Here is a 19,233-nt window from a genome sequence, read left to right on the forward strand (position 1 = left end):
TTTGGTGACCCTTCCCAAAAATCTACCATAAAAAAATGAACATTAATAATAATATGTATATAAGTCCAGAAATACCGCTCCAAACAAAATGTTAATTTCAGTGTTGCAAAATGTATGAAAACTACAGAAGGATTTTTAGTAATAAACTGTCAGGATTTTTAACATACAACTTGGTTATATATTCCTTTTTAAAATGCTGATACAACTATCCTTTGCACGTGTCCTCATGCCATCCTGCATACAAAACAAATTAAAACACCAGGTACGGTAGCATAGTGGTTATGTTACTGGACTAGTAATCCAGAGGCCCGGACTAATGATCCAGAGACATGAGTTCAAATCCCACGACGGCAGCTGTTCGGTTCAGTTAATTAAATAAATCTGGAATAAAAAGCCAATGTCTACTGGATTGTCGTAAAAACCTGTCTGGTGCACTAATGTCGTTTAGAAAGGGAAATCTGCCGTCCTTACCTACGCCTATATGTGACTTCAGACCCACAGCAATGTTGTCTCTTAACAAGCCACTCAGTTGCAACTAACCACTCCAAAGGAGTATACTAAGAATAAAACCAGAAGGACCACCCGCCATCGACAAAGGCAAACCCAGCCCTCGACCCTCAAGTCCTCTTCATTAACATCTGGGGACTTGTGCCAAAATTGGGAGCGCTGTCCCACAGACTAGTCACACAACAGTTTGACATAATCATACCTTTCAGTCAATGTCCCAGACTCTTCCATCATCATCCCTGAGTATGGCTCCGGACCCCATGGTCTCACGGGCAAGGAAACCTCTTGCTGATTACCACCTACCACCCTCTCTCAGCTAATGAATCAGTACTTCTCCATGTTAAACATAGAAGATAGGAGCAGGAGTAGGCCATTCGGCCCTTCGAGCCTGCTCCGCCATTCAATGTGATCATGGCTGATCATCCAAACTCAGTACCCTGTCCCCGCCTTTTCCCCATATCCCTTGATCCCTTCAGCCTCAAGAAACATATCCAACTCTTTCTTGAATATATTTAATGAACTGGCCTCCACCGCCCTCTGTGGCAGAGAATTCCACAGGTTCACCACTCTCTGGGCGAAGAAATTCCTCCTCATTTCAGTCCTAAATGGCTTACCCCTTATCCTTAGACTATGACCCCTGGTTCTGGACTCCCCGGCCATCAGAAACATCCTTCCTGCATCTAGTCTGTCCAGACCTGACAGAATTTTATAGGTTTCGATGAGATCCCCTCTCAATCTTCTAAACACCAGTGAGTATAAGCCCAATCGACACAATCTCTCTTCATACGTCATTCCTGCCATCCCAGGTATCAGCCTGGTGAATCTTCGCTGCACTCCCTCCATGGCAAGAACGTCCTTCCTCAGGTATGGTGACCAAAACTGCACACAATACTCAAGGTGCGGTCTCACCAAGGCCCTGTACAACTGTAGCAAGACATCCTTGTTCCTGTACTCGAACCCTCTTGCTACGAAGGCCAACATACCATTTGCCTTCTTAACCGCCTGCTGCACCTGCATGCTTACCTTCAGCGACTGGTGCACAAGGACACCCAGGTCCCATTGCATTTCCCCTTCTCCCAATCTATTGCCATTCAAATAATAATGTTGAACACCACTTGGAAGAAGCACAAAATGTAACCTGGGTGAGGGACTTTAATGTCCATCACCAAGAGTGGCTCGGTAGCACCACTACTGACCGAGCTGGCAGAGTCCTGAAGGGCATAGTTGCCAGACTGGGCCTGCGGCAGGTGGTGAGAAAACCAACCCAAAAGTAAAAACTACTTGACCTCATCCTCACCAATCTACCTGTCGCAGATGCATCTGTCCATGACAGTATTGGTAGGAGTGACCACCACACAGTCCTTGTGGAGGCAAAGTCCCATCTTCACACTGAGGACACTATCCATTGTGTTGTGTGGCACTACCACCGTGCTAAATGGGATAGATACAGAACAGATCTAGCAGCTCAAAACTGGGCATCCATGAGGCACTGTGGGCCATCAGCAGCAGCAGAATTGTATTTCACCACAATCTGTAATCTCATGGCGCAGCATATCCCTCGTTCTACCATTACTATCAAACCAGGGAACCAATCCAGTTCAATGAGGAGTGCAGAAGAGCATGCCAGGAACAGCACCAGGCGTACCTAAAATGAAGTGCCAAAGTGGTGAAGCTACAGCACAGGACTACATGCATACTAAACAGTGGATACAGCATGCTATAGATGGAGCTAAACAATCCACAACCAATGGATCAGATCAAAGCTCTTCAGTCCTGTCACATCCAGTCATGAATGGTGGTGGACAATTAAACAACTAACGGGAGGAGGAGGAGGCCCCATGAACATCCCCATCCCCAATGATGGCAGAGCCCAGCACATGAGTGCAAAGACAAGGCTGAAGCATTCCCAAACTTCTTCAGCCAGAGGTGCCGATTGGATGATCCAACGTAACGCCACTATTCAAGAAAGGAGGGAGACAGAAATCAGGAAACTATAGGCCAGTTAGCCTAACATCTGTCTTTGGGGAAAATGCTGGAATCCATTATTAAGGAGATAATAGCAGGACATTTAGAAAATCATAAGACAATCAAGCAGAGTCAACATGATTTTATGAAAAAGAAATTGTGTTTGACAAATTTGCTGGAGTTCTTTGAGGATGTAATGAGTAGGGTGGACAAAGGTGAACCAGTGGATGTGGTGTATTTGGATTTCCAGAAGGCATTCGATAAGGTGCCACATAAAAGGTTACTGCACAAGATGAGAGCGCATGGGGTTGGGGGTAGTATTTTGCCATGGATAGGGGATTGGCTAACTAACAGGAAACAGAGAGTCGGGATAAATGGGTCATTTTCTGGTTGGCAACCAGTAACTGGTGGGGTGCCACAGGGATCAGTGCTGGGGCCTCAACTATTTACAATCTATATTAATGACTTGGATGAAGGGACCGTGTGTACTGTAGCCAAATTTGCTGATGATACAAAGATAGGTGGGTTAGCAAGTTGTGAGGAGGACACAAGGAATCTGCAAAGGGATACAGATAGGTTAAGTGAGTGGGCAAAAATTTGGCAGATGGAGTACAATGTGGGAAAATGTGAGGCTATGCACTTTGGAAGGAAGAATGAAAAAGCAAATTATTATTTAAATGGAGTGAGACTATAAAATGCTGCGGTACAAAGGGATCTGGGGGGTCCTAGTGCATGAAACACAAAAACTTAGCATGCAGGTACATCAAGTAATTAGAAAGGCTAATGGAATGTTGGCCTTTATTGCAAGGGGTATGGAGTTTTGATGTAACTTTACAGGGCGCTGGTGAGACCACACCTGGAGTACTGCCTACATTTGTGGTTTCCATATTTAAGGAAGGATATACTTGCATTGGAGGCAGTACAGAGAAGGTTCACTAGGTTGATTCCTGGGATGAAGGGGTTGATGTGTGACGAAAGGTTGAAAAGGTTGGGCCAATACACATTGGAATTTAGAAGAATGAGAGGTGATCTTATTGAAACACATAAGATTCTGAGGGGGATTGACAGGGTGGATGCTGAGAGGATGTTTCCCCTAGTGGGGTTATCTAGAACTAGGGGGCATAGTTTCAGAATAAGGGGTCACCCATTTAAGACGGAGATGAGAAGGAATTTCTTTTCTCAGAGGGTCGTGAATCTATAGAATTCCCGGAGAACTTTGGAGGTGGAGCCACTAACTATATTCAAGGCGGAGATTGACAGACATTTGAACTACAAGGGAGTCGAGGGGTATGGGGAGAGAGCGGGAAAGTGGTCTTGAGGACAAGATTGGATCAGCCATGATCTTATTGAATGGCGGAGCAGGCTTGAGGGGCCGATTGGCCTACTCCTGCTCCTATTTCTTATGTTCTTATGTTCAACTCAGCCTCCCCCTGAGGTCCCCACAATCACAGAAGCCAGTCTTCAGCCAATTCGACTCACTTCACGTGCTATCAAGAAACGGCTGAGTACATTGGATACAGTAAAAGCTATGGGCCCTGACAACATCCCAGCTATCGTGCTGAAGACTTGTGCTCCAAAACTAGCCATGCTTCTAGCCAAGCTGTTCAAGTACAACACTGGCATCTACCCGACAATGTAGAAAATTGCCCAAGTATGTCCTGTCCACAAAGAGCAGGACAAATCCAATCCAGCCAATTACCACCCCATCAGTCTACTCTCAATCATCAACAAAGTGATGGAAGATATCTTCGACAGTGTTATCAGTAGCACTTACTCACCAATAACCTGCTCACCAATGTTCAGTATGGGTTGTGCCAGGACTAACTTGATTGAATTTTTTGAGGAGGTAACAAGGAGGGTCGATGAGGGTAGTGCATTTGATGTAGTCTACATGGATTTTAGCAAGGCTTTTGACATGGTCCCACATGGTAGACTGATTAGAAAAGTAAAATCCCACGGAACCCAAGGGAAAATGGCAAGTTGGATCTAAAATTGGCTCAGTGGCAGGAAGCAAAGGGTAATGGTCGACGGGTCTTTTTGTGACTGGAAGACTGTTTCCAGTGGGGTTCCACAGGACTCAGTACTAGGTCGCTTGCTTTTTCGTGGTATATATTAATGATTTAGACTTCAATGTATGGGGCACAATTAAGAAGTTTGCAGATGATACAAAAATTGGCCGTGTGGTTGATAATGAGGGAGAAAGCTGTAGACTGCAGGGAGATATCAATGGACTGGTCAGATGGGCAGAAAAGTGGCAAATGAATTCAATCCGGGGAAGTGTGAGGTAATGCATTTGGGGAGGGCTAACGAGGCAAGGCAATACACTATAAATGGCAGGACACCGAGAAGTGTAGAGGTACAGAGGGACCTTGGTGCGCATGTCCACAGATCTCTGAAGGTAGCAGGACTTGTAGATAAGGTGGTTAAGAAGGCATACAGGATACTTTCCTTTATTAGCTGAGATATAGAAAACACTAGTTAAGCCACATCTAGAGTACTGCGTACAGTACTGGTCACAACATTACAGGGAAGATGTGATTGCTCTAGAGAGGGTTCAGAAGAGATTTATGAGGATGTTGCCAGGACTGGAGAATTTTAGCTATGAGGAAAGATTGGATAGGCTGGAGTTGTTTTCTTTGGAACAGAGGAGGCTGAGGGGAGACTTAATTGAGGTATATAAAATTTTGAAGAGCATAGATAAAGTGGATAGGAAGGACCTAGTTCCCTTAGCAGAGAGGCAAATAACCAGGGGCATAGATTTAAATATAATTGGTAGAAGGATTAGAGGGGAGTTGAGGAGAACTTTTTTCACCCAGAGGGTGGTTGGAGTCTGGAATTCACTGCCTGAAAGGGTGGTAGAGGCGGAAACCCTCATTGCATTTAAAAAGTACTTGGATATGTACTTGAAGTATCGTAGACTACAGGACTACGGACCAAGAGCTGGAAAATGGGATTAGGCTGGATAGATCTTTTTTGGTTGCCATAGAAACGATGGGCTGAATGGTGTCCTTCTGTGCATTAATTTTTATGATATGACCACTCGGTTCCAGAACTCATTACAGCCTTGGTCCAAACACGGATTAAAGAGCTGAATTCCGGAGCTGAGGTGTGAGTGACTGGCTTTGACATCAAAGCAGCATTTGACCGAGTGTGGCATCAAGGTGCCCTAGTAAAATTGAAGTAAATGGGAATCGGGGAAAACTCTCCATTGGTTGGAGTCATACCTAGCACAAAGGAAGATGGTTGTGGTTGTTGGAGGCCAATCATCTCAGCCCCAGGACATTGCTGCAGGAGTTCCTCAGGGCAGTATCCTAGGCCCAACCATCTTCAGCTGCTTCATCAATGACCTTCCCTCCAAGATAAGGTCAGAAGTGGGGATGTTTGCTGATGATTGCACTGTGTTCAATTCTATTCGCAACTCCTCAGATAATGAAGCAGTCCGTGTCCATGTCTGCATGCAGCAAGACCTGGACAGCAGTCAGGCCTGGGCAGATAAGTGACAAGTAACATTCGTGCCACACAAGTGCCAGGCAATGACTATCTCTAACAAAAGAGAGTCTAACCACCGCCCCTTGACATTCAATGGCATTACCATCGCTGATACCCCACCATCAACATCCTGGGGGTCACCATTGACCAGAAACTTAACTGGACCAGTCGTATAAATACTGTGGCTATAAGAGCAGGTCAGAAGCTGGGTATTCTGTGGTGAGTGTCTCACCTCCTGACTCCCAAAAGCCTTTCCACCACCTACAAGGCACAAGTCAGGAGTGTGATGGAATACTCTCCACTTGTCTGGATGAGTGCAGCTCCAACAACACTCAAGAGGCTCGACACCATCCAGCACAAAGTAGCCCGCTTAATTGGCACTCCATCCACCACCATAAACATTCAGGGGGAAAAATTGGTGATAGCCAGCAAAGCAGTCAGTGTCACTGCCAACTGCCGTTAACGGCTGCCTGAAATGGCTGCAGCGCTAACTGACCTAAATTGGTGTGGGGCTTGGAGGTAGGTGGCACAGCGCTAACCTTAGATACAACGGTGTCCTGGTGGTGTTGCACGAGGGATCCAGGACCAATTTGTAGTCTTGGTGCGGTGTTGCTGCTTCCCCGAGCGTCTGTGTGCGAGGCTGTGAAGCTCGCAATACATTGTGGGCAGTGAGGAGCTCTGAAATTTAAAGGGGCCATGCACATTTAAGCAAGGCAAAATAAAATGCACTGATTCAATACATTTTTCAGCCCTTTCTGTCTTTTTACAAATATTCAATATTTAAAAGAAGTTCCAAATTCAGCTCTTAAAACTGAATTACCTTCCTAAACTGAACAAATGGAAAAACTGCCTCAGCACTAACACAAATGGCTCAGCAAGCCAGGGAAGGGGCACCCAGGGTCTTGCATGCAACACTCCAGCTTTGTGCAGGGGGTCAACACTGCAAGAGAGGTCCTCTACCCACAGGGGCCAGGCCTCCTTCCAGGAAGAACAATGTGGGAGTACATTACCAAGGCCGTCACTGCCAGCATTGTCACCCCCACCACCTGGCTCCAGTGCCCAAAGAAACTTCATGATTTCAGACCACTGGTCAAGGTCAGTGAATGCATCTTCAAAAGCCGTCACCTACCAACTGCACCACTAGCCTAATGCACTGCTCGATGCAGGACCCCTAATCACTCAACTACCAACAATCTGCACCAATGACGAGGCACATCTACCATTCCTAGCATCACCTCACCCACTTGGAGGAGAGGGTGCAGATCATTCTTGGCAGGGGCATGGCTGAGCCGTTGGCCAGTGGCGGGGCTGAAAGGATGCAAGATGCTGGTATCTTTGTATGTTATCCCCCTTCTGGCATGCACCTCTAGGGTTCCCACTCTCCCGTCAGCACAACTCCACCCTTGTGTCTTCCTCATTTCTAAGAAATGCAGCCTGCCCAGCCAATGGGTCAACAAGAAGAGGCAGCCTGCCCGGCCAGTGGGATCGCAGGCAGATGATTCCATCCCAGATATCCCGGCCACAAAGGGGCTGTCTGGGATGCATCCTTCTGACTGATTCCTCCTCTTCGGCTTCCTCTTCTTCTGCATCTTCCTCTTCTGCGACTTCCTCTTCCCTGTACAAGCGAATGCTGTAAATGCGAAATGACAGCATAAGGTGCTGCAAAGACTCCCTAGGTCAGCCAGCATGTCGACCTGGAATGTGAACTCCATGGATGTAGTGTGACCTGCTGAGTATTTGCAGCATGTTCTATCTTCTCAAAGGCGTTCACTTACCATCTGAGCCTTTGCAAGCGTCCAACAGCATGCCCAAAACACTTTAAAAAAAACTTTTCACATATATTGCAGCAAGCCACCACTTCAAAAAAATCAAGGCCAAACCCTTCCATTCAAACTTACCTGATTGATGTGTGTGTCCATTTAACAGCTGCAGATATCGCCCCATCAGCGTCTGTCAGCCTGCTTGCACACCAAGTTAACCTGGCGAACTTAGGACCCAGCACTGAATTGAGTGCTAGGGTCGAAGTTTGCGTAGGTGACGGTCAGTCGGCGTTGTACGCCGACTGACGTCACCACGCCGCCATTTTTTTTTACAGGTTACCGGCAATGCAAAGGGGCCCACAAATATGGCGGCTGCCGCGGGGACCGCCTCCAGGTAGCACAAGAGCGGCAGCCGCCATTTTTTCGAGAATCGCTGGAACTAACAAGTGGCGGTAAGTATATGAATTTTTCGCCCTCACTCCCTCCAACACAGGCGCACTATGGCTGCAGTGTGTACCATCTACAAGATGCACTGCAGCAACTCGCCAAGGCTTCTTCGTCAGCACCTCCTAAACCTGTGACCTCTGCCGCCTAAAAGGACAAGGGCAGCAGGCGCATGGGAACACCACCACCTTCAAGTCACACTCCATCCTGACTTGGAAATATATTGCCATTCCTTCATCGTCGCTGGTTCAAAATCCTGGAAATCCCTCCCTCACAGCACTGTGGGAGTACCTTCACCACACGAACTTCAGCGGCTCAAGAAGGAGGCTCACCACCACCTTCTCAAGGACAATTAGAGATGGGCAATAAATGCTGGCCTTGCCAGCAGTGCCGACACCCCATGAATGAATAAAAGAATAAGTTAATAAATGATTGGACAATTGAGTGAGAGGCAATACTGATTGATCTGTATGACCAGAGACCAATAGTAGCAGTCAAAAGCACAATGGTAAAACACAGAAAAAAATAAATATCAGATTGTCGATTGCAGGTCTCTGTATATTCACTTGCTTCCGCTTTTAAAACATGATCGTGTGTTCGGATTGATTTTTCAGTGGCAAGGACCAGTTGTTTTCCTATTACTCGTGACCCTTTGCCTGGCGACCTTTGAAGTTATCCAGTTGGTGCGCAAGCTAACCAAGCATTCATCAGGCGGAGAAGAAACTTGGAAAGATCTGCATAGTACAATTTGTGATGATCCCTGTAGGTAAGTTGTCAGGATCACATAATTTAATTGAAAGGTAATTATGAAATCAACACTATAAAGACCGGAAGCGAATTCAGCTTTTTCAGTTATCATAAAAATTACAGCACAAAAAAGGTTATTCGGCCCTTTGCGCCTCTTCAAGTGCTGGCTCCTCAACTGGTTCTAGCTACTCTAATCTCATTTCCCTGGCCTTTCCTCATTTTCTTTTGCATTCTTTCTTTACAAATAAATAACCAATTCTATTTTAAATAATGTTAAAGGGACCAATTTTCCTGGTCCTTTTCTGGTCTGGTGCTGGACAGGAGCAGCACACCCAAAGCACACAGAGCTGAGGCTGATTTTGGAGTCTCTGGCCATTAATGTGGACCTGTCCCCTGGAAAACAGGGGAGGCAAATGGAGCGCAGCATTAGGCCTGAGCAGATGCATGCCTGACCACTGGCCTCAGAGATTTCTGGCTACTGAACAGCAAATTGCGGCAGGCAAGCTCGGATTCCCCGTTCCTGCCTTGTACACATGGCGTTGTTGAACCTGCTCAGGATCTGCTCTTCACCCCCTCAGGAATCACAGTGGAACCTAAAGGAAATGAAAACTTGCCACAATGGTCTCTACCCCAATCTTCCTGCCATTTGTTTATGCAGAATGGGTATTTGCTGGAGACAAGGGTCAGGAAAATTGGCCCATAACGTCTGCCTCAGTAATCACTTGTGGTATTCGATGTTTCAATAAACCTGTGCGAAAAATATTCTTTCAACTTTGCCCTTTATTCTTCTAGCGATTATCGTGAATCTATGCCACCTTTTTACTGATTTGCAAACCAGTGAAAACAAGCTTTTACTGTTTATCCTCTCAAAACCTTTCATAATTTTGAAAACATCCCTTATATCCTCCCTTAAACGCCCCTGTTCCACTGAAAAAAGTTCCAATTTTTCAAATCTTTCTTTATAATGTATACATTCAACATCACTTCCTTTTGTATTTAATGTCCCTATAAACAAAACTTAGAACCACATTTACTTTTTATGACTTTTTCTATCCTGCACTCTCACCGTTAAAAAATCTTTATATCTCCACCTGTAAATCTCTGTGTACCATTTAGGGTTCACTTTCTTTCACCATTTCCTTCCCCAAAAACGTGCCACTTCACATTTCTCTACATTGAATTGTATCTGCCACCTATTTGCTCACACCACTAAACTATTTTTTTGTCCTTCTTCAATCCATTGCAATCTTTCTCACAGTTTGCCCTACTCTATAATCAGCAGCTTTGAAAATCTAATATGGGAACACACTATACGCTTCTACATAAGCTTGGAAAATGCAAGCTTTGAGTGAGCTTCTCAAAAGAGACAAATCCAGTTATAACAATTACTAGCAACAAAATCACGCAGAAACTTTCACGCTCAAAATTCCTAAGGCTTCTGACCATTTAAAAAAAGTCCAAAGCTTTGTAGGTATTTTAATGAAAATAGACATGCTAAGGAGCAATTCCAAATATGGCAGATGGCGTCCTCTTCAATCACCACCCAAGGCTATGTATGCCCAATGCTGCAAAACTTGTCTTGGAGGTTATTCCCACTATAAGAAAAATATCTTAAGTAACCATATTCTGAGAAAATATTCAGAATGAACTGCATAATTAGAATACGATTTTGTATTTAAGATGTATGCAATGTGTGCCCTTCAATTCGTATACATTTCCACGGATTGATTTTTCTCAACGCATACAGTTGCCCAATAATGAACAAATGAAAAACTTCATTTTAAAGGAATTAGCTGGTGTACTATATTAGAACAGTGATGGTCTTTTTCTGTCCATTATTTTCATATGTATAGGGGTGGCCATTGAAAAATGGCACTATGGCCTGTCTCCATACATTCTGCAGGCCAAAGAGTGGCAGGGAACAGTTATCTTTAGTTTTTAGGCTTATCCTCGCCCTTGGGATATTGAAATGCAATTGGGGCTTTCTGGTTGCTGATCTCCATCAAGAGCCCAAATGCAGCCACAAGGCCCCAATCTTGGAGAACCGACACTCAGTTGCAGGCCTTAGAAGCCTGCAGTGTAGCTGTTCCCACTCTGCAACTTCTAGATCCTGCCAGGTGGGGTTGAGCTGGGTTTCCCCCCAGGCAATGTTAATGGCTGTAGACAAGAAGTACTGGCATTTATGGTCCAGTGTTGGGTCAGAGGAGATGCTGGTAAATGTGCCTTCTAGATTATTCTACTCCAAGGCGTGCGGAAGCTTCTGATCTGGAAAAAATCTATGCACTTACCCGAGGTGTGCATAGTTCCGATGCTGGGCCTCTCGAGCTCCAAGTGTGCCGGGCCTACGTATCCCAGGGGCGCATGCGGTTCGCAAGCGTCCCTGGGATCACGTGGGCCATGGGGAGCCAATCAAAGAAGGGAATCTCCTTTCATACACTTGACAAATAGACCTGTCAAATATATGAATGGAGAGCACCCCAAAAACACTTCAAAACATTAAATAATTTTTTAAAAAATATCACATTTTTAAAATTAGTTGAAATTACAATAAATTAAATATTTTAAACAAAAATGTAATTTTTTGAAAAAATGATTAAAGTTTTTTACAGGGCTAAAAATAAACTTACCTTTTTAAATGATAACTGACTGAATAATATTTTTTAAAACTTTTTTTCAACTCTTATCCTGGTAAAAGCAGGCCTTACTCCTGCTTTTACCAGGCGTAAGATTTCTCAAGATTTTCTGCGGGCGGAGGTTCTCCAGAAAGTGGAACAATCCGCCCACAGAGGCCCTTCTCCAGGGCAGGCGTCCGTCTGTCAAGAGCATTCTTGGCAGATCAGAAATGCCGGTTTTCAGTACATGCGCTGTACATGCCTGAAACTGGCATTCAGATGTCCCTACGGGTGGGTACACAGCCCGTACACACCCATAGGCATCTGAATATTGTATCTAACATAAATCTACACTATTCTTTCAGTTTTGTTCTCGCGGAGAGTGTCCCTGATGGTTTAGTCTACGATGAAAATGCTACAAACTATCAATCAACATATAACTCCTGGATAAACCTAATCAATATGGCAAACAGCAGCCTGGATATTGCCTCCTTTTATTGGACTCTTACTGGGAGTGATATAAATGTGACTGATCCCACCTCCAAGCCTGTAAGTAAAATAGCTCTGGTTTATCTTGTGCCTGACTGTATTCTGTAATCTGTGCTCTGTATTGTGATTTTGAGCCCAATCATAGGAACATAGAAACATAGAAGATAGGAGCAGGAGTAGGCCATTCGGCCCCTCGAGCGTGCTCCGCCATTTAATGAGATCATGGTTGATCATCCAAATTCAGTACCCTATCCCTGCTTTCTCCCCATATCCCTTGATCGATTTAGCCTTAAAAAATATATCTAACTCCTTCTTGAATATATTTAATGAATTGGCCTCAGCTGCCTTGTGTGGTAGAGAATTCCACAGGTTCACCACTCTCTGGGTGAAGAAATTCCTCCTCATCTCAGTTCTAAATGGCTTACCCCTTATCCTTAAAATGTGACCCCTGGTTCTGGACTCCCCCGCCATCGGGAACAGCCTTCCTGCATCTAGTCTGTCTAGTCCTGTTAGAATTTTATAAGTTTCAATTAGATCCCCTCTCATTCTTCTAAACTCTAGCGAATATAAGCCTAATTGACCCAATCTCTCCTCATATGTCATTCCTGCCATCCCAGGTATCAGTCTGATGAATCTTCGCTGTACTCTCTCCATGGCAAGAACATCCTTCCTCAGATAAGGCGACCAAAACGCCCCACAATACTCAAGGTGTGGTCTCACCAAGGCCCTGTACAACTGCAGCAAGACATCCTTGCTCCTGTACTCGAATCCTCTCGCTATGAAGGCCAACATACCATTTGCCTTCTTAACCACCTGCTGCACCTGCATGCTTACCTTCAGTAACCTTACATTTATCCACATAATACTGCATTTGCCATGCATCTGCCCAATCACCTAACCTGTCCAAATCATACTGGAGTTTCTCGGCATCCTCCTCACAGCACACACGCCCACCCAGCTTTGTGTCGACTGCAAACTTGTAAACTTGTGTTAGGATAAAAATAGATAGAATGGAGGTGCTAAATAGGTTGGCATCGCTCAAAGTTAACAAGCCACCCGGTCCAGATGGGACCCTGAGGGAAGCTAGGGTGGAGATAGCAGAAACTCTGGCCACAATCATTCAATCCTCCTTGGATACTGGAGTAGTGCCTGCTTCATGGCGACATGCAAGCCGTGATCCTGATCAATGGTTCCATCACAGACCCAATTCATGTACGAACCGGGGTCAAGCAAAGCTGTGTCATCGCACCAACGCTCTTCTCGATCTTCCTTGCTGCAATGCTCCATCTCACCCTCAGTAAGCTCCCTGCTGGAGTGGAGCTAATTTACAGAACAAACGGGAAACTGTTCAACCTCCGTCGCCTCCAGTCCAGATCCAAGGTCGTCCCATCCTCTGTCGTCGAATTACAGTATGCAGACGACGCTTGCGTCTGCGCTCACTCAGAGGTCCAACTTCAAACCATCGTCAACACCTTCACCGAAGCATACGAGAGCATAGGCCTTACACTAAACATCCGTAAGACAAAGGTCCTCTACCAACCTACCCCCGCCACACAGTACTGCCCCCTGATTATCAAAATCCACGACAAGGCCTTGGACAACATGGACCACTTTCCATACCTTGGGAGTCTACTGTCAACAAGGGCAGACGTCGACGACAAAGTCCAACACCGCCTTCAGTGTGCCAGTGCAGCCTTCGGTCGTCTGAGGAAGAGAGTGTTTGAAGACCAGGACCTCAAACCCAGCACTAAGCTCATGATCTACAGAGCAGCAGTGATACCTGCCCTGCTGTATGCCTCAGAGACATGGACCATGTACAGCAGGCACCTCAAAGCACTGGAGAGGTACCACCAACACTGCCTCCGCAAGATCCTGCAAATCCATTGGCAGGATAGGCGCACCAACGTCAGTGTTCTTGCTTAGGCCAACATCCCCAGCATCGAAGCTTTGACCATGCTTGATCAGCTCCGATGGACGGGTCACATTGTCCGCATGCCCGATACGAGACTCCCAAAACAAGCGCTCTACTCAGAGCTCCAGCACGGCAAGGGAGCCCCAGGTGGGCAGAGGAAACGCTTCAAGGATACCCTCAAAGCCTCCTTGAAAAAGTGTAACATCCCCACCGACACCTGGGAATCCCTGGCCCAAGACCGCACAAAGTGAAGGAGAAGCATCCGGGAAGGCGCCGAACACCTTGAGTCTCTTCGCCGGGAGCAAGCGGAAGCCAAGCGCAGGCAGCGCAAGGAGCGCACGTCAACCCAAGCACCCCACCCACCCGCCCCTTCAACCACCATCTGCCCCACCTGTGACAGAGACTGTAGGTCCCGCATTGGACTCATTGGTCACCTGCAAACTCATTTTTAATGTGGAAGCAAGCCATTCTCGGTTCCGAGGGACTGCCTAAGAAGAAGGTGCCAGAGGACTGGAGGATTGTAAATGTTACATCCCTGTTCAAAAAAGAGGAGAGGGGGATAAACCTGGTAACCACAGACCAATCAGTCTAACATCAGTAGTGGGAAAACTACTAGAGACCATTGTCAAAGACAAAATTAATTCCCACTTGGAGAAGCATGGGTTAATAAGGGACAGTCAGTGCAGATTTGTTCACGGCATATTGTGTTTGACTAACCTGATTAAGTTCTTTGATGAAGTAACAGAAAGGGTTGATGAAGATAGTGCAGTAGATGTTGTGTATGTATGGACTTTCAAAAGGCATTTGATTAAAGTACCTCAGAATAGATTTATTTGGAAAATAGAAGCATCTGGTTTTAAAGGGATAATGGTAACTTGGGTACATAATTGATTAAGGGATAGGAGGCAGAGAGTAGTGGTGAACAGATGTTTTTCTGATTGGAGAGAAGTATGCAGTGGGGTCCCCCAGGGGTCAGTATTTGGACCATTGCTTTTCTTGTTTTATATAAATGACCTGGACTTGGGTATAGGTAGTATAATTTTGAAGTTTGCGGACAATACAAAACTTGGCAACAAAGTAAATAGTGAGCAGGATAGTAGCAGACTTCAAGAGGACATGGCCAGACTGGTGAAATGGGCAGACACATGGCGGATGCAATTTAATGCAGATAAGTGTGAAGTGATGCACTTTGGGAGAAACATCATGGAGAGGCAGTGTAATCTAATTGGTACTATTCAGAGAGGGGTGCAAGAACAGAGGAACTTGTGGGTGCATATTCACAAATCTTTGAAGGTGGCAGGGCAAGTGGTAAGGTGGTTAAGAAAGCATGTGGTATACTTGGCTTTGTAAATAGGCGCATTGAATACAAAAGCAAGGAAGTCATGATAAACCTTTACAAATCTCTGGTTAGGCCTCAGCTGAAGTATTGTGTACAATTCTGGGCACCACACTTTAGGGAGGATGTGAAGGCACTGGAGAGAGTACAGAGGACGTTTCCCAGGATGATACCAGGGATGAGGGAGTTCAGTTATGTAGAGAGATTGGAGAAACTGGGATTGTTCTCCTTGGGGCAGAAAAGGTTAAGGGGGGGTCCTAATAGAGGTATTCAAAATTTCCCCTGGATAGTGGGTTGGTAACTAAAGCTCATAGATTTAAAATAATTGGCAAAAGAAATAGAGGGGAAATGAGGAGAAATTTCTTCACACAGAGGATTGTTAAGATCTGGAATGCACTACCTGAAAGGATAATGCTATCAGATTCCATAGGAACTTTTAAAAGGCAATTGGACATGTAATTGAAGAGGACTCATTTGCAGGGTTATTGGGAAAAAGCTGGGGTGTGGGACTAAATTGGGCAGCTCTTTCAAAGAGCCGCACAGGCACGATCGGCCAAATGGCCTGCTTCTGTGATGCAAGATTCTATGATTCAGTGTATTATGGATAACGAAGTAAATCAATACATTAAAAGACTTTTGGTTGGACCAATCATGTTGGAGTAGAATTTCTAAAAAAACTGGCATTAAGTTTAGTAGAAATTTGTTCCCTTCCATTTAAATTCAGTGGGCGAGAAATTCATTATCGCCCAGGAGTGGGCGCTAACTTTGGAAAAGTTTGAGATTTAGCACCAGGTGCTAATGAATCTCGCTGCGCACAAAATTCATTGTCATTGCTCAAAGAAAGGATGGGAGCGCTAAATCAAGTGCTAACGGCCTAGCTCAGTGGTGCTACACTCAAAGTGCTGACCAATATCAGGTGCACTGTAATCGCAAGTCATCATTGCCACAGGCTCTTTCCAGTTCTTAAAGGGGAGGTTCATTCATGCTGCAGAACCTCATTCTCAGCATTGCTGCCTGTGAACCTGTGTCAGCAAGCAGGAGCAGGCCAAGTCCAAGGAGCCGGACGACTCAACCAGCTGTACTCAAGGCAGATCCACGCCCCAGGGAGCGAGCCTGCAGATTTTCGGACCAAGCATTGGAGGAGTTGGTGTCCGCTGTGGAGAGACGGAGGGCGGTGCTCTACCCGGTAAGTGGCAAGGGGCCCTCGCCACAAGTCATCCGTGCCATGTGGAGGGAGGTAGCCCATCAGGTCTCGGGCAGCACTTTGGTCCCCAGGACCCCCACACAGTTCAGGAAGAAATTTAACGACCTCACTCGGGTGGTCAGGGTGAGTCAATGCCTCAACAAATGCTACATACCACCGTCTGAACCACAGTCTGCACACACTGACCAAAGCACCACACCCCCAGCATTTACCCACCAACAATCTCTACCTACCAACACTCACACCCACATCTCACACCTTGCACACAATGACAGTTATTCAACTATGGCAGGCACATCACCCAAACACATTGCTCCACACTCACTCACACACTTTCCTTTCTCTTGCAGGCCAAGGTGGCTCACAACAGAAGGGAGCAGGAGTGCACAGACGGGGGACAAGCCAACACCCAACCACTGTCTGCGCTGGAAAATAGAGTGCTGCAGATTATTGGGAGCCAGGTGGTGGGTGCCGTGGCCACCAGCAACGTTGAATCCCTTGGGAACAACAACGGTATGTTCATCCCTACTCCTTCTTCTCACACCCCACTTCCCCCACACCCCACTTCCCCCTCACCCCACAAGCCTTTTACACTTTCCAGCTAATCATGCTGTATGAATGCATTTCTCCCTTCCTGCCCCCTCTCCTCACCTTAACCCATCTCTTGTGCCTTTATGCTTTCAGATAATGAGCAAGCACCGGAGCAGCCTGTCCCTGAGGGCACCATAGAGAGTGAGGTGGGAGAAGAGGAGGAGGAAGAACACATCGCGTCACTGCATGTTTCACCCGCAGGCACCAGCTCAGATACTAGCACTACGCGTTCTTTAGAGGCTCGTATAGTATGGGATCTGCACAGGGTGATGCACCGGGGACGAGCGGGCTGCAGCAAGGCAGGGGGAAAGGGTAGCTCAGGAGCCAGCTCCCCGGAGGGCGATTTCGCGTTCGAGTTCTGCTGCACAGGACTCAGATGAGGACCTCAATAGGGAGGCCTTTAGAAGAAGGGTGATGGGCATGCATACGGAGATCATCGATGTGAAGGCAAGGGTGCCCGAGACCCTGTCGGCAATGGTAAGGAGCGTGGAGGAGTCCGCCTCCAACATTGCACAAAGCTCTGTGCACACCATGGAGCCCATCATTTCCAGTCTGCAAAGGATGGTAGACTTCCAGAGAGACCGTGGCGACCCAGACCTGATGCTGCGTGTGATGGGCGATCTGTCAGCTTCCATTACAGCACAGGCGGAAGTGATGCAACGTCTTAGTGCTGTAATGCAGTCTGTGGTTGGTGCCATTCAATCTCAGGCTGCTCTCATGCAGTCTCAGCTTGATGCCACGCAAGCTCTGGCTGCTGCCATCGTAGCTGGGTCTACCACCATTGACCGGGGCTTTCAGGGTGTCGCAGCAGACCAGCAATCTGTGCTGCAACAGATTGCTAGGGATGCTGAAGTGCTGCCCCAAGGGAGTGGCAGTGGGTCAGTGGAGCAGGAACCTGCTGTTCTCTCTCAGGATGACAGCATTCCTGCTCCCACCACTGGCACTCCACCATTGCCCTTGTCACTGCCTGTCATCCAGCCAGCCCAGACTGCTGCCGCCCATACTGAGGTGGTGCAGTCTACAGCCAGGCCTTCCAGGCCCAGAGCTGGTCGAGGGTGTCTTGCAAGACCATCTGAAGTCTCCTGCACGGACACTCAGCAGCCTTCCACCAGCCCTGCTACAGCCAGTGGGGCCAACACTTCATAGGAGCGCTAGAGTAGGCAAAGGCACAGTAACAAGAGGCACTAAGGGATTGCACAAGGGTGAATAGTAAATATTGTTGTTGTAAAGATGTGTTCACTGATTATTGATAAATTTATTAATTCACTTTGGATAATTTTGTACTGTCTCTCATTTTAGCTTTGCGCTGTGATATGGCCTGCGACAGGGATGGAATGATGGGGATGTGGTGAACAATGGGGATCTGGGGTTGAATTTACTGGAACCACAGTCTGATGAGGCGATCACGGACCGCCCCTCCGGAAGGCTGATTGAGTGGCTGCCTTCTCCCTCGCTCCTCGTCTTCCTCATCCTCCTCCTCTCCCTCTCCTCCTCCTCCTGAGGTGGTCCCGCAATCCCTGCTGGCAAGAGCTGGGCCCTCATAATGGCCAGATTGTGGAGCGTGCAGCACACCACGACGAAATGGGACACCCACTCCGGCGAGTACTGGAGGGCTCCTCCCAAGTGGTCAAAGCAGCGGAACCATTTCTTGAGCACCCCGATGATCTGCTCAATGATGTTCCTGGCGGCAGCATGGCTCTCATTATATGAGTGCTGAGCAGGAGTGCTGGGGTTGCGGAGGGGAGTCATGAGCCAGGTGGAGAGCGGATAGCCCTTGTATCCGATCAGCCAGCTGTGAGCTTGATGTGGTGGCTGGAAGAGTGCTGGCACACCAGTCTGGCGCAGAATGAAGGCATTTTGGCTGCTGCCAGATATCGGGCATTGACATTGAGGATTCACTGTCTGTGGTCGCACACCAACTGGACATTAAGTGAATGGTAGCCTTTGCAGTTACAGAAGATCTCAGGATTGTTATGTGGTGCCCGCAAAGCCACGTTGGTGCAGTCAATGGCGCCCTGCACCACGGGGAATACCACTATCCTGGCAAAGCCATATGCACGCTCATCCTGCTTCTCTCTGGTGATGGGGAAGGAAATATAGTCCCTTCTCCTACTGTAGAGAGCCTCTGTGACCTCCCGGATGCAGCAATGGATGGCGAACTGTGAGATGTTACCTAA

The 19,233-nt window shown here is 46.9% G+C and overlaps 1 protein-coding gene across 1 annotated transcript in view; it reads left to right on the top strand.

Annotated features, from left to right (window-relative positions):
• LOC147109305 (5'-3' exonuclease PLD3-like) overlaps positions 1 to 19,233 on the top strand; it is a 97,273-nt gene that overhangs the window by 44,107 nt on the left and 33,933 nt on the right. The window contains exons 3-4 of the mRNA XM_086003121.1: positions 8,780 to 8,931; positions 11,890 to 12,073. Coding sequence (XP_085859247.1) covers positions 8,780 to 8,931; positions 11,890 to 12,073 — 336 coding nt within the window. The remainder of the gene's footprint in view (positions 1 to 8,779; positions 8,932 to 11,889; positions 12,074 to 19,233) is intronic.

This window comes from Somniosus microcephalus, chromosome 12 (genome assembly GCF_052327205.1).
Source record: "Somniosus microcephalus isolate GS21.2 chromosome 12, FLI_Smic_1.0, whole genome shotgun sequence".
In the NCBI taxonomy this organism is placed as follows: domain Eukaryota; kingdom Metazoa; phylum Chordata; class Chondrichthyes; order Squaliformes; family Somniosidae; genus Somniosus; species Somniosus microcephalus.